At 38.0% G+C, this 13,671-nt stretch overlaps 1 protein-coding gene across 2 annotated transcripts; it reads right to left on the reverse strand.

The window, feature by feature from the left end:
- Positions 1-3,113: 3,113 nt before the first annotated feature.
- LOC131961671 (C-C chemokine receptor type 3-like) lies at positions 3,114-12,295 on the reverse strand. 2 transcript variants are annotated; one of them, XM_059326511.1, is made up of 3 exons: positions 11,976-12,295; positions 11,561-11,739; positions 3,114-6,308 (listed from the first exon to the last, which is right to left on the reverse strand). In XM_059326511.1, exons 1-3 carry the CDS (start codon positions 11,976-11,978, stop codon positions 5,450-5,452), a joined length of 1,041 nt encoding a protein of 346 aa, XP_059182494.1. In that variant the 5' UTR covers positions 11,979-12,295; the 3' UTR covers positions 3,114-5,449. The 2 variants fall into 2 exon arrangements, with proteins under 2 accessions (XP_059182494.1, XP_059182493.1); XM_059326510.1 differs by having other exon boundaries at positions 11,561-11,760.
- Positions 12,296-13,671: the final 1,376 nt, after the last annotated feature.

Consider the following 13,671-nt stretch of genomic DNA (forward strand, 5'->3'; position numbering starts at 1 on the left):
TAAATTTGCAACCTGTGTTCATATTTTCAACATGTACATTTCTGTGTGTGAAACATGATTTTCAAGATTAGATGTTATGTTTTCCTTTTGGGTTCAAATGTTTTGATTAAGTTAAAAATTAATTATCAGGACATATAGGTAAGGTTGTGCTGATAAAACTGATACCAACATGGCATGGTAAAGATTTTTTTAACATATTTTTTAATAGACATAATAGCCCAGGATTTCAGAGGGTTAAAACACAAACTTAAAACATGTAATAAATGATAAGTAATGGTGTTTATGACCATGGGTGGTGAAATGCTAAGATAATCCTATGATGATTATGTGCAAGGCATGCTGTATCTACCATATCTACAGTAAAATAAAGAGCAGGCTATAGTCAAAACAAATTTTACTGGACCCTAAACTTTTTTTTTTTTTTTTTGCTTTTACCCAGAGAAACATAACTATAGTAGGAATGAGCGGACATTTATAGACCTCAGCTTGCTTTATGCTAAGAAATGTTTTGCATTATTGTGGAAAAAGATTTATAGACCAAGTACTAGTCAATGGATAAGACAGATGTTAGCAAGCTTCCCACTAGAGCATGGGTCTCAAACTCGCGGCCTGCGGGCCAATTGCGGCCCTTGTGACGATATTTTGTGGCCATCACCTTGATATGAAAGATTAATGTGAGTTTTATATGAATGTCTCTTTACTGTGTTGTGTGTGGAAGGTTCCTTTATTGCGCAAGCTGGAGCTTTGTTTCACTTGTTTCTATGACGACATTAACAACAAGAAAGGCAGCTGCTACCGGAGCGTTTATTTATTAAGTGGAAATGTTATGTAATGTAATTTTGTGTCTTTTTTTGGTAATTTTATGTCTTTTTTAGTAATTTTGTGGGGGTTTTTTTAGTAATTTTGTGTATTTCTTGGATCATTTTGTGTCTTTTTTGGTCATTTTGTGTCTTTTTTTTAAAAGTAATTTAATGTTTTTTCAGTAATTTTGTGGGTTTTTTTGGTAATTTTGTGTCTTTTTTTAAGTAATTTAGTTTTTTTCTGTCATTGTGTGTCTTTTTTTAGTAATTTTGTCTTTTTTGGTCATTTTGATACTGCCTCCAGTGGCCCCCAGGTAATTTGAGTTTGAGACCCCTGCTTTAGAGAGAATAACTTACATATTAAAGGCTAAACAGCATGTATTTGAGGAAATATGGAGCCCTTTCATCAACATAGATTTAACGGACAAAGAAGTGGATAACTCGTCTTTGTGGACAATGCAGATTCCAATCTTGTCAGATTCATATTGCTTCTCTATATATATGTTTTAATTTACACCAATTACAAACAATACTCAATCGTATAAAGATGACCATATTCTTTACCAGGAGGAGCATACCTGTTCCAAGTGTTATGTTTTGTTTGTTTTTATTTTGTATCTCTATGTAAACGCAGCTATTTTAAAATATGGAAGTTGAATGTACATACATGAATGTAAAAGCTGTATGTCAAAGTGTTAAAAACTGAAAATTAAATAAAAATATTGTGGGAAAAAAATAAAAAAAATAAAGAGCAGACCAAATATAAAGAAAATTGACATGTTCAGGGCAATTTACAATATGACTTTCTTTTAATTTGTTATATATATTTTTGCCACCACCTGAATACATTAAATATAATAATGGTCAAATAAAGCTCCATTAACCTTTTTTTTTAATTATTTTCTGAGCTCATTTGAAGGCACTCTGTATTCAACAAAAGTTTTAAAGAACACTGAATTGTCATTCCTTGAACCTTTCTCTTTAAATCTAGTGGGTTCAACAAATACAACTAAAGGTTCAATAATCTTCATTTGGACATCACTAATTGAAGGAGACTATAGTTCTATTAAACATTTAAGTAACATTTCTGACAAGTAAAAAGACAGTTGTGCTTTAGCAAAATGCTAAAAAGTAAATTGATTTGAGCTGCAGATTGTATTATCATTTCTCAACAGATTATTTTGCACATTCAAGCAGTACTTCTCTGCACTGGTACCTACGGTCAGCAGAAAATGCTTGTTGATTAGCACCAAACAAAGAACAGCTGAGGATAATGGGACTACCAGTAGTTTTACAGTTTTTTTAGATTTGAAACCAAGGTATTTCCACAAATTACAATTCTGAAGTGTAATTGGTGTGGAGGCAGGAATACCAGCATTTTAGTTAAATACCCAGATTATAGGAAAATGATACTATAGCTACCTACTAGATATCACTCCATGTATTTTATCTGGCTGAACTGACCTTTTAAAAGAAGAACTGAAATCATGTTTTCAGGCCGATGTGGAAAATAATTAATCAACATTTTATTGACTCAACCTCTCTTCCTGAGCAGCTCTTTACTTCTGTTTTAATTCTTGATTGCATAAGAGGAAACTACAGGGCATTTCCTCTTCTAATGAACATGTATTTTAACCTCTGCACTTTTTGTGTTCTCAGAAAACAAACTATAGGGATGTGAAAAAAATGAAAACATGCAGCCTACTGATTTAATCAAACATCTGATATTTACACAGGCAATGAGGCAACTTAAACTTAAACAAATGAACAGTGAAGCTTTTTTCCCATGTAAAATGTGCTTCATCATAAACTTGGAGAGTAAATAATTCATCACACCACAATCAGCTGCCTTTTTACATCATTTGAGTGCAAAAATAACACAATATTAAGAAACAACATGGTATTAAAACATGGACAAAATCAAAACAAATATAGTCAAAAGCAGATGGTAAATGACTGGACAATGAGTGTGATTCATCGTTCTAGAGAGGCAGAATAACAATAATAGCTTCAGACAAATCAAATTATGTGTAACAAGAGATGTAGCCTTTAAACTGTGAGGCTGAATGGTAACTATACACCACAAACTACTTTTTGCATAACATCCAAAGTCATTTCATTGCTACGAGGTTTTAATGTTTGCTCTAATATTTATGTTTAGGATTATGGGACAATCGGCTCCATTCTGGTTGGATTTTTTTCCCCATATCATATTTTGCTTAACAGCTCAATATTTGAAATTCTGGTATTCAAGGCGGTGCAGATAACTAGTGATGTGCAAATGAAGCCTCATGAACCATTTTCTTTTTCTTCTGAGCCCACTAGATGGCGCTCTTGGTTTAAAGAAAAAGGCTCAAGCAATGGTAACTGAGTGTTTCAGCCCATCTAGTGGGCTCAGAAAATAAAAATAATGGTTCATGAAGCTTCATTCGTACATCACTACAGATAACTGTCCATGCAAGTCGAAAAATGTTTATTATGGCCAGGTGTGGTCTGACACTGATACATTCCATTGTTTCATACCGTGCGGTAGAGAAAGGTCAACGTGGTGATCAGTAGGTGTTCGGCAGAGAGGTGATAAATGTGAAAAGCAGCACATTACTCTGTCTTTGCTCAACTTGCTTAATGTTATCTTAGCTAAAAATAAACTGCACTGACAATGGAGACTTGCAGGAGAAATCACAAGCAGCCGAAGCTGACCAATTACTGTTCTTCATATGTTGTCTATGTAGTCACTGGTGACAATGTGTAATTACTAGGGCTGTCAAAATAACATGTTCATTTTTGATAGTTGATAACAGAAAAAATAACACGTCATAAATAATAATGGAGATTAATTGCTGTATGATGCTCCTTGACCCCATACTTCAGTATCATAGGCATCATAGACTGTATAATGTTAATATTTAACATTTAGTCATTTAGCAGACGCTTTTATCGAAAGCAGCTTACAGGAAAAAAGGGGAACAATCAAAGTATTGTGCAATAAGAAGCATTAGTGCAGCAAAAAGTGCTAGTGACCATTCTTTAAGGAGTAGAACTGACGTGTGGTGCTAGGAGTTTAAATAATGGACATCACTAGTGAAGTGACAACGAAGCTTCATGAACAATTTGCTTTATTTTTTTACCCCACAAGATGGCGGTCTTGGCTTAAAAAAGGCTCTAGCAATGGTAGTTGATGGTGTTTGTTGAACAAAGAGCGGCATTTAGTGGGAATAAAGAAAATTTTTCACGAAGCTTCGTTGTCACTTCACTAGACGTCACCCATTGGTTTGTGGACTGCCCATTTGAAGCAACGAGTTTGGAGTTACGGCGGTTGCCATTTTGCTTTTTCAAACCAGGAGAGGCCATATTTGGACTGGGGAGGCGCCAGGACGGGTGTATCTTAAAATAACCTTAACACTAAAACAAAATGTACGTTACTTACTGGAAAAACAGACAACTCCTTGGAGTGTCTTTAAGTACAACCGAGCACTGAACAAGACATCTTTAAATTAATTAAATGTTCAAATAAACTTTCATGAAATGAAAACACACTGTGAAAGGGTCAAAGATGAAAACACGGCAAAAAAGTTCACCGCTTTTTAAATGTACACAGGCCGTGGATAAACATTGTTTTGCTATGTGTTATCGACCTGTCAGTCAAAAATAACCATTATTTACACAATTACCATCATATTTTCTTGATGAAAACCAGCGATTGAGACCATAATGTTGCCAGATTAACTTCTGCAGAAGTAATAAATCAAGTGAGAAGTCGTCTCATTTTCTATTGAGATAGATAGAACCGCAGTTCTTTTGTAGGCGACCCCTGTTGGATTTTTGAAAGATTGCAGGCTTAAGGCACGTCTGTGTTTGCTTCATTGCTCCGACAGGGAGGTTGCCACCTGGTAATCTAACAAAAGTTTCAGTAGCTTTGTGAACATGAAACATGAAGAAGCATATGACAAATAAATGCTTGGCCCAGTAAACCTCAGTGCAAAGCACCGAGCAGCTAACTTGGACCAACCACGGCAACAATGTTTTATTAATAAAATCATTGCTGAGTCTAATTTGGGGTTTACAAATCCCTCCGATATCAATATCTCACTTGAGCCTCATTAATCAGCCTTTGACCACGAGAGGGCAAGAAGTTACAACAAAACTATTCGTAGTGATGTGACAATGCAGCCTCATTAGCCATTTACTTTATTTTCTGAGCTGACTAGATGAATAGAAAATAAAGACAAGGGTTCATGAGGCTTCATTGGCACATCACTAATGGATCAGTACCAATATGTTCATGAAATACTGCAGTGTAAACTGAAAAAGATCAAGCTTTACAGCTCATTGGAGCATGAAGCTGCAACAAATTAGGGAAAGAAACTTGTACCCTGAGTCTTTGAAAAGGCAAAAAGGATCTGTCCTCAGAACAGGACTGGTGTGTTTTTCTGTAGGGAACCATGTTTTCCGATAGCTCAGTTAAACTTCCTCTCTAGTCTACATTTACATGTGCCATGAATACAAATAAAGAGGTGACAGGAGCTTAATTTGGAATTAAATTGGACTAGACTTTGACAACTAACTTTAAAAACATGCTCCAAATTGATTACTTTCTTCAGTTGTATTTGAAACACCATCAGTCCTGAGAAACAAAGGGCTTGCCATTTCTAAAGCTCATTTTTTGTACTTTTTGTGGACATATTGGTTCCAATTTCTTGACTGACAGTAATATGTTTCCTCAAACCTGGGAAACGTTTCACCAGCAGTTGTTTGAAATAGCTCTGGAATTTTTTCCCAACAAATGTGTAGAAGATGGGACTGATGCAAAAGTAAGTGTATGCCATGATACGAGTGACTTCAAGAGCATAACGCATCTTCTTCAATCCCTCACAGTCGCTGGGTCTGTCGCGAATCAGCTCTATAATGTTGAATGGGGTCCAACAAATGAAAAAAATCACAACAATGACAAATATTAGCCTGACTGTCTTGAACTTGTTAACTATCTTGGATGACATGACAGTGATAGCAATCCTAAGGTAGCAGTAGATAATAACAGCCAGAGGAAAGATCAAAAAGAGGATAAGCTGGAGGTAAAATCCAGATTGTTTCAACAGCGGCACATTAATATTACCTAGGTTACCAGGATATTCCTGACAGTATGTTCTGTTAAGTACGTTGTACGTAAAAGTGTTGTGGAGAATCATGGGCCTGATGCATGCCAAGGCACTGACCAGCCACACCACAGCGCAGGAGATCACTGCATACCTTTGGTTTCTCACTTGCCATGCGCCCAAGGAGTATACAACTGCAACGTGTCGGTCGAAGGTCAAAAGAGTTAGAAAGAGGACAGAACTGTAGAAGCCCAGGTAGTAGACGCTGCCAACAATCTTGCACATGGCCGCCCCAAAGATCCAATTGGAGCTCTGAGTGTAGACTGCCCAGAAAGGAAGGCTGCACATGAAGAACACGGAGGAAAACACCAGGTTCAGCAGCAAGATGTTGGTCACAGTGGTCAGCTTCTCAAACCTAGAAAGGGGTAATTGCAACAGTTAGATGGAAAGATGCTAAATGCTAATAGGTAGTGATGGGCGATGAAGCTTCATGAACCATTTCCTTTATTTTCTGAGCCCACTAGATGGTCCATTCTGTTCACCAAAGACCTTAAAGCACATTCAATTACCATTGCTTGAGCCTTTTTCTTTAAACCAAGTGCGCAATCTAGTGGGCTTAGAAAGTACAGGAAATGGTTCACGAGGCATCATTGGCACATCACTACTAATAGGTCACACAAGCATTCCTGACAAAGCTGTTTCACACCAGTGTTTCACCGGTATGCACTGAACAGCAGTGCAGCACACAAATAAAATCTTCTTTACTTTGAGCAGTCAGAGTTAACAGAATTCAAAGAACGGAGTGTCTCGTATTCAGAATGAGTGTATATATCCTCCAAACCATACAACCTCATGTTTCATTTGTTTATACCCTCAATTACAGATCAACATGTCCTCATACATAAACCTGACAATCATTGTGGAAGTGTTGCTGTTTCATTACAGTTAGGCTACAAAACGATTTATCTAAGGTTAGGGCAAAAAACGTGGTGTTATAAAAAACAGTTTAAAAATTAAAATATTAGTTACAAGGTCAACGTGACTGCCAGATGTGACATGGTTACATTGGTAATTTAAATATGTGATGCTCAGAAGTTAATTCCTACAAATAACATCTCCTTGGTGAAAGTCTGTTTTTTTGACCCATCCACCTTCCCTCACTCCTTCCCTAAGATGGCGCTCTTGGTTTAAAGAAAGAGGCTCAAGCAATGGCAACTGAGTGTGGTTTCAGCCTGTTTTTGAACAGAGAGCGCCATCTAGTGGGCTCAGAAAATAAAAATAATGGTTCATGAAGCTTCATTCGTACATCACTAGTATTAACTACCAAAAGAGGCCTTAATAATTTCGTATAATAAAAACATTTTTAACACATTTTCATTCAACATCTAACAGAAATTCAAATATATTGCAACTTCTTTTTGCAAATACACCCCCAAACGCTTCAGCTCTGCTGCTAGTATGCAGGCTTTTTAATATTTTTTACATTCATTTTGCCATTGGTTCCTGGCCAACTGTACCTTCAGAAAGATTCTAAAGTAAAAGGTAAGCACCTCAAGTCAGTATGCAGCGTTTCCCCTATGATTCTTGTCAAGAAATGACAGGGAAAAAAGCATATTATGGGATTTCCAAAAATTGGACAAAAAACAAAAAAGTCATACGATATCATGCCGTTTTTTTTGTCAAAAATTGCAAAATTTTAAAATGCCTAAAAAGGACTTTATTATAGTCTGTTGATACATATTAGAACTATTTTCTTCCCACTGGGAGCTTTGTCTTTTAGAGGCTATAGATGCTGGTATTATATGAAACAAGAAGAACTTAGGAATACATTGGTATCATGTCATACTACGTTGTTGTGAAGGAGGCTAATTAATGATCCAAATGTAGGCAAAATTTTGATATTCAAAGGGGTCCCTTGATCTCTGACCTCAAGATATTGGAATGAAATGGGTTTTATTTATGTGTGATCATGATAGTGCCCATAGTAGCAATCTGTGGGATAATCACAGTCTTATGAAACTTTACAACAACTAACTAGAGATCTCGAGCATTCACAGGATGTGTGGCGTTCCTAGGTAAATCAATAGTAAGGGGCTTTCCAGGCAGTTTAAAGAACAGAAGTGCTCATCATCCAATTACTGTGAATACAATTTTTACAGAAATCTCCAAAATCTCCAAACATTTTTATAGCAACTCACATCTTGGATTTTCTATTGTGTTCCTCAAGGTCTTGATGTCATTTTTGACCATTTTTTATCAATGCTTGAGTGGTAAAAATAGTTGTATTTCACATCAAACCTGTGAAACAAACGGTATCAACACCAAAATTGCTGCAAGCATAATCAAAATCTCAAATCTTGGTGATGTACGTCACTTCTGGGTGTCATCTACTGTTGACTGGCTATCTCTCCAAAAAATCTCCCAATCACTAAAAGACAAAACTGAATGTGTCAGGGTGGTTATGGGTTATAGTAAGTGTGACACACTTGTAAACGTAAATGAGCTGTGTCACAAAGGACAACTGGAAATGAGACAGCAGTTTAGAGTTTTCCCAACGAGTAAGGGTTTTTTTTCTTTGTTTTGAGGAACAAACTTGCCCAGTCTACACCCTGCTATTAGCCAATTCAGCCTTTTTTCCTGGGACCGATCCATTGGGGAGTTGGTCAGGGGGAAGCTGGCTGGAAGATGCCTTTTTTTTTACATTACCACTAGAAGTCCCCAAAGGTTTAAATCCTACACATCAGGGCTTTAATATGTTTTAAGAACCCTGAAGGGTGAAATAAGTGCAGATTATCATTGCATTTTTGTTACTGAGGAAAGTTTTTTCTCCATAGTGTTTAGCCCTATAAGCAGCATAATCATACATAATTCACACTGCAAATATAAGATCTGAAATGGAAGCCAACTAACAGAATGAGGAAGCAAACATCCCCAGCTATATCATAACCCTCTTCTCAGAGGTTAATGCATCAAGGAAAAGCAGCGTTAAAGCAGTGCTGGTTTTTTTAAATTGGCCTTTTAAATGTAAGAGAAAGAAAGAAAGAAAAAAAACATTTTTTCACTTGAATTTCTGAACTATAAGTAATACCATTGGTCTTTACTTTCCATGAGCTTTCACGCTGTCAGCATGCAGCTGACGTAGCATCTCTTCACCTCCACATTATAAACTCTTTCAGTCCGAGGCCCAGGTAGACTTTGCTGAGCTCATCTCTTACATTGTCATTTGTGTTTCCATGACCACCAGAACTATTTGTTTGCTCACAAAGGTGGAGAGCAGTGGTGGAGAAAGGAGAGATGCAGACAGTGACATAGTGGAGGTAACTCAGGGGCTTTAGAGAGGAACTTTACCTCGTGAATAGAACTCTCTGTGGATACAAGAGTATGTCTTCATCTTACACTCTGCCAGTGTGTGTCTTTTTTCTGACAACCTGAAGACATCTCCAGTCATATCCACTGCTGCCCCAAATGGTCTAGAACTGAAGCCTGTCATATAACTGCCCTGTCCATTCTGGCTCCCAAATGTCAGAATTGAATAAGGCAAGAAGACTAAACCCTTTAAAATCTCTCTTTAGATGTTTCTGACTGAAGGAGTAAATAATATGGATTTAATATTCAATACACTCATGTAATCTTACACACTGATTTGTTTACCTTACGAGTAGTTAGAATATGCTTCTAAAATATGACTTAATTTGCATTATAAATACTGAAACACCAGTCCTATGCTGTTGACCGTAAGTATGAGGGTGTGGGGAAAGTATTGTTCTCAGATAATAATAGTAATAGCACTATACTAAAAGTCATTCAATGTATTTGCATTCTGATGATTCTCTCTGTGGTTGTTTTCATTGCTAGAGAGACATTTTTATGCTGTATTTACATTGCCTTCACATGCATGATTCAAATTAAATGGTGCATCATGTAATCTGATGTTTCTGATGTGTGACTGACTCTTTGATATCGGCTTACTGTTTACTGTTCACTGTCCCACAACCATGTCAGAGCTGGGTTGAATTACTGCAATCAAAAACCAAGAAAACCAAATACTTCCTGCTGCTATTGCTTCACATTAAAAGTTTTAAATTGCTCAAGCATCGGGTTGCTTTTGTGAGGAAGCATCCACAGGAAATAAAATGTTGGCTATCTGATCTTGATATTTGTGCTGACTGAAATAAGGCTCTTTCCAAAATATGATTCTTTTGCCAGTTCAATTTCTACTGGATCTGCATTGGTGATGTGCCTATGAAGCCTCATGAACAATTTTCGTTAACACTTTATGTTAGGGGACACATATTCAACATTAATTAGTTGTTTGTTAGCATGCAAATAAGTGACATATTGGCTCTTAATTAGTCATTATTAAGTGGTTATTAATGCCTTATTCTGCATGGCCTTATTATACAACCAGTAAGACATTAACTAAGAGTTTTCCCTCAATAACATCAGAATCATTGCTTATTAATAGTAAGTAAGGAAGTTGTTGTATATGAGTTATGATCTTAATATGCTTTACTTTGTATGGACTTTATAAGTCTCTACATAGCGGTAAACGAAACCATGGAAACGGCAAATAGCACCTTCTCCAGACCTTTGACGTGACTGGTGGCTCCTTTTGGATGATTGGATGAGGATTGGTGGATTGTAATGTCAATTATTACTCTACAAAGTGGGTCACTTTGAGCCAATGTTAGTCTAACAGTGAGCCATTTTGTAGAGTAATGAAATTACAATCTACCATTCCTTATCCAATCATCCAAAAGGAGCCACCAGTCACGTCAAAGGTCTGAGTAAGGTCTGAGAAAGTATTACCCAATTTTCTTTATTTTCTGAGCCTCGTAGAAGGCACTCTTGGTTTAAAGAAAAAGGCTCAAGGAGTGGTAATTCATCCATTCTCCTTAACCACTTATCCAAACTCAGGCAGAGGGCTGGAGCCAGCTGACATTGGGCGAGAGGCAGGTACACCTGGACAGGTCTCCAGATTAACAAGGGCTGACAACCATTCACACTGTCATTCACGCCAAAGTCAAAAGATCTGTAGACTGACCATGCAGATAGTAAACTCTGTGTAAGTTAACCTATGGAATGGTGGAACTCGTTGCTACAGTTTGGTTGTTAGTCAGAATCTTTAAGTGCTTTTATGTTGCTGCGTTTCTGAAATTCTGACATTTCGTAAAACTCTTGACAGGAAATACCGTTTATTTCTGCATCTACAAATACAAGCTAAGACTCTACCATGCAACAAACAGCCTTAAATCAACAACATGGAGAAACACCACCGACTTCTCTGGGCCCGAGCCTATCTGAGATGAACTGACACAGAGTGGAAAAGAGTGCTGTGGACTGTTGAGTCTACATTTCAAATTGTTTTTGAAAGTCGTGGACATTGCTCAAGAGAAAAAAGGACCGTCCGGATCGTTACTAGCGCAAACTGTGCTACAACTAGTACCTGATACTGCATCGGGCTGTTAGGTAAAGAACTGCCCTCCTCTATCTCCTGAAAAAAGGTAACCAAGTGCCACATGTGTACTGTTGAAGGTAAATCACTAAATATTTTAAAATTGACCCACTGTAAGACCTGCCGTGTTGCTTGTGTAACATTCTTTTTTAATGACTTCTGCAGTTCTCAGTGTTTTCATTTCAGCTTAGAGTATCTGTTGGTCCACTCACCGATGGATGATGAACAGGACCAGCCCATTGCCAAAGAGACTGAAGAGGAACATGAAGTAGAAGAGGATGGACAGCCCAGCTCCCAGGGAGTTGACACTGTTCAAATCACAAGGACCTTCAGGTTCCATCCCATCGTCCGTCCCGTAATCGTAATTAAAAGTTGTAGTTTCCATCTCAGTCTGAAATGTTGGAAGGGAAACCTGTCAGCAACACAAATACAGCCTCAAACTTAACATTTGCAGCATGATGCAGTCAGTATGAATTTAAAATGATCAACCCAAAACTGCTTTAAGGTGTGTAAGAGCTGTTAAAGTTAGCTATAAAACAATGCCTTTAACTGAGAGCCGGCAAAGAGCACAATAAATAACAGCAGATGTTTATGGGAATGAGGATCATACTAAGCTGAGTGACTTACCATCTGGCCTGTAGAGAAGCTTCTCCTTGTTGTGTGAGTGTGAAGGCTAGAGCTGTCTGACTCAGTGAGTTCAAGTCACCCTATGATAAGTCAGCCAGCTAAGGGAAGGAAGCATGCAATAGTGTGTATGAGGGGGAGGGACTGGCTGGAGTCATTCTGTATCAACACACCCAGCGAATCATGTCTACACCCTGCTCTCTAAAGCTGTAAACACAGACAGAGCAAGTGCATTAAATGTTAAAATGACAGTCAAATCACATTTGATGTCTGTTATGACCATGTTGATGTTGGAATAGTGCTGAGAGTTAGAGAACTCAATGCCATGAAGTAGCAAACTACCGCAAAATAGACAAAGTTATCAAGCGTGTTTGACAAAGACGTAGATATGTCAAACCAAGGTTTCACAGTGCTGAACAGACCACTGCTAACCAAGGTTATTATAGTTAACGAAAACTAACGAAATAACGAAAACTAGAATTGGAAAAACATTTTCATTAACTGAAATTTAAAAAAAACGATAACTAACTGAAACAAAACGAACTAAATCTAACTAAAATTATAGTGAAAATGTCCTTAGTTATCGTCTTTGTCAACTTTTTTCATACATCGTCCAGAGTTTACATTAGAAAGAGGATTCTGTTAGTGAACATGCAGGAACACATGGTAAATATGTCTACTGAGACTGGGATGTCTACACTCCAACCAAAATTCAAAACACCTGAAACTGTAAGAGTTATTAACCTTATTTAGCCTGACTAACACCAGACTAATCACAAATGAGATTAGTCTGGAAACCAGCCGTTCATTTCTCCGTAGAGGAGGCGTGGTTCACGATCCTCCGGAGCCGTTTATTGGGCGCTTAGAATGTCTATCAAAAGCGTCTGTAGGTAGCTCTTAGCCAATCAGATCAGTTATACCAGATGACGTAGTAGAGCAACAGAAATGGATGTTTGTTGTGTGTGTGTCTGTGTGTGTGTCTGTGAGAGAGTGTTGCTGCTGCTTTGCTTCTCCAGTTCTCGCTTTCTGCAAGATTATTTATTTTCACGCTTTATTCCCCCTCATGTCATTCAGCCACACACACATCCACTGATTTTATGGGCAATAAACAAGCTGCTGCGGGTCTCTGGGGGCTCCGCTGCCCCCCGGCTGGTAGCCAGACCACCGGCGTTACAGTAGCGGGGATATTAGCAGCGCTAATAGCCCCGCTACCGTAACGTAGCAGTGCTAATAGCTAATAGCCCGGCTACCGTAACGCCGGTGATCTGGCTACGAGCCGGGGGACAGCGGAGCCGCCGAGAGACCTTTCGCCTTTCAACTTTCACTCTAAACTATTTAAAACACCATCTACAGCTAAAGAGAGTTTCACGTCTGCTGCAGCCATGTTGGATCTGTAAGAAAACTACAAAACTACAAGCTTCCGTCTTCCGAGTAGTACGCGTCATCGCCTTGCCGTCCCTCCCCGCTCTGTGATTGGATCCCTAAAACAGGGCTAAGAAACCTCCCTGGTTTCCAGACTGCCTGGAGGTTCGAAATGAAATTTGAGCACGCAAGGCAGTATGGGTATACCCAGGCTAAACCTTATTGGGGCTAAAATGGATAAACCAAAGGAAATAAAAGCAAAATTTATTATGACCTCTTTGAACCTGGCATCCAACAAATACCCCATTACAAAAAAACTAAAACTAAGCATTTTCCA

Source organism: Centropristis striata, chromosome 23 (genome assembly GCF_030273125.1).
Source record: "Centropristis striata isolate RG_2023a ecotype Rhode Island chromosome 23, C.striata_1.0, whole genome shotgun sequence".
Classification (NCBI taxonomy): Eukaryota; Metazoa; Chordata; class Actinopteri; order Perciformes; family Serranidae; genus Centropristis; species Centropristis striata.

Coding starts and splice junctions, on each gene's coding strand:
- LOC131961671 (XM_059326510.1), bottom strand. Junction 6,309..11,560: donor GTCCTGTTCATCATCCATCG/GTGAGTGGACCA, acceptor ACCCCTTTCTAG/GTTTGAGAAGCTGACCACTG.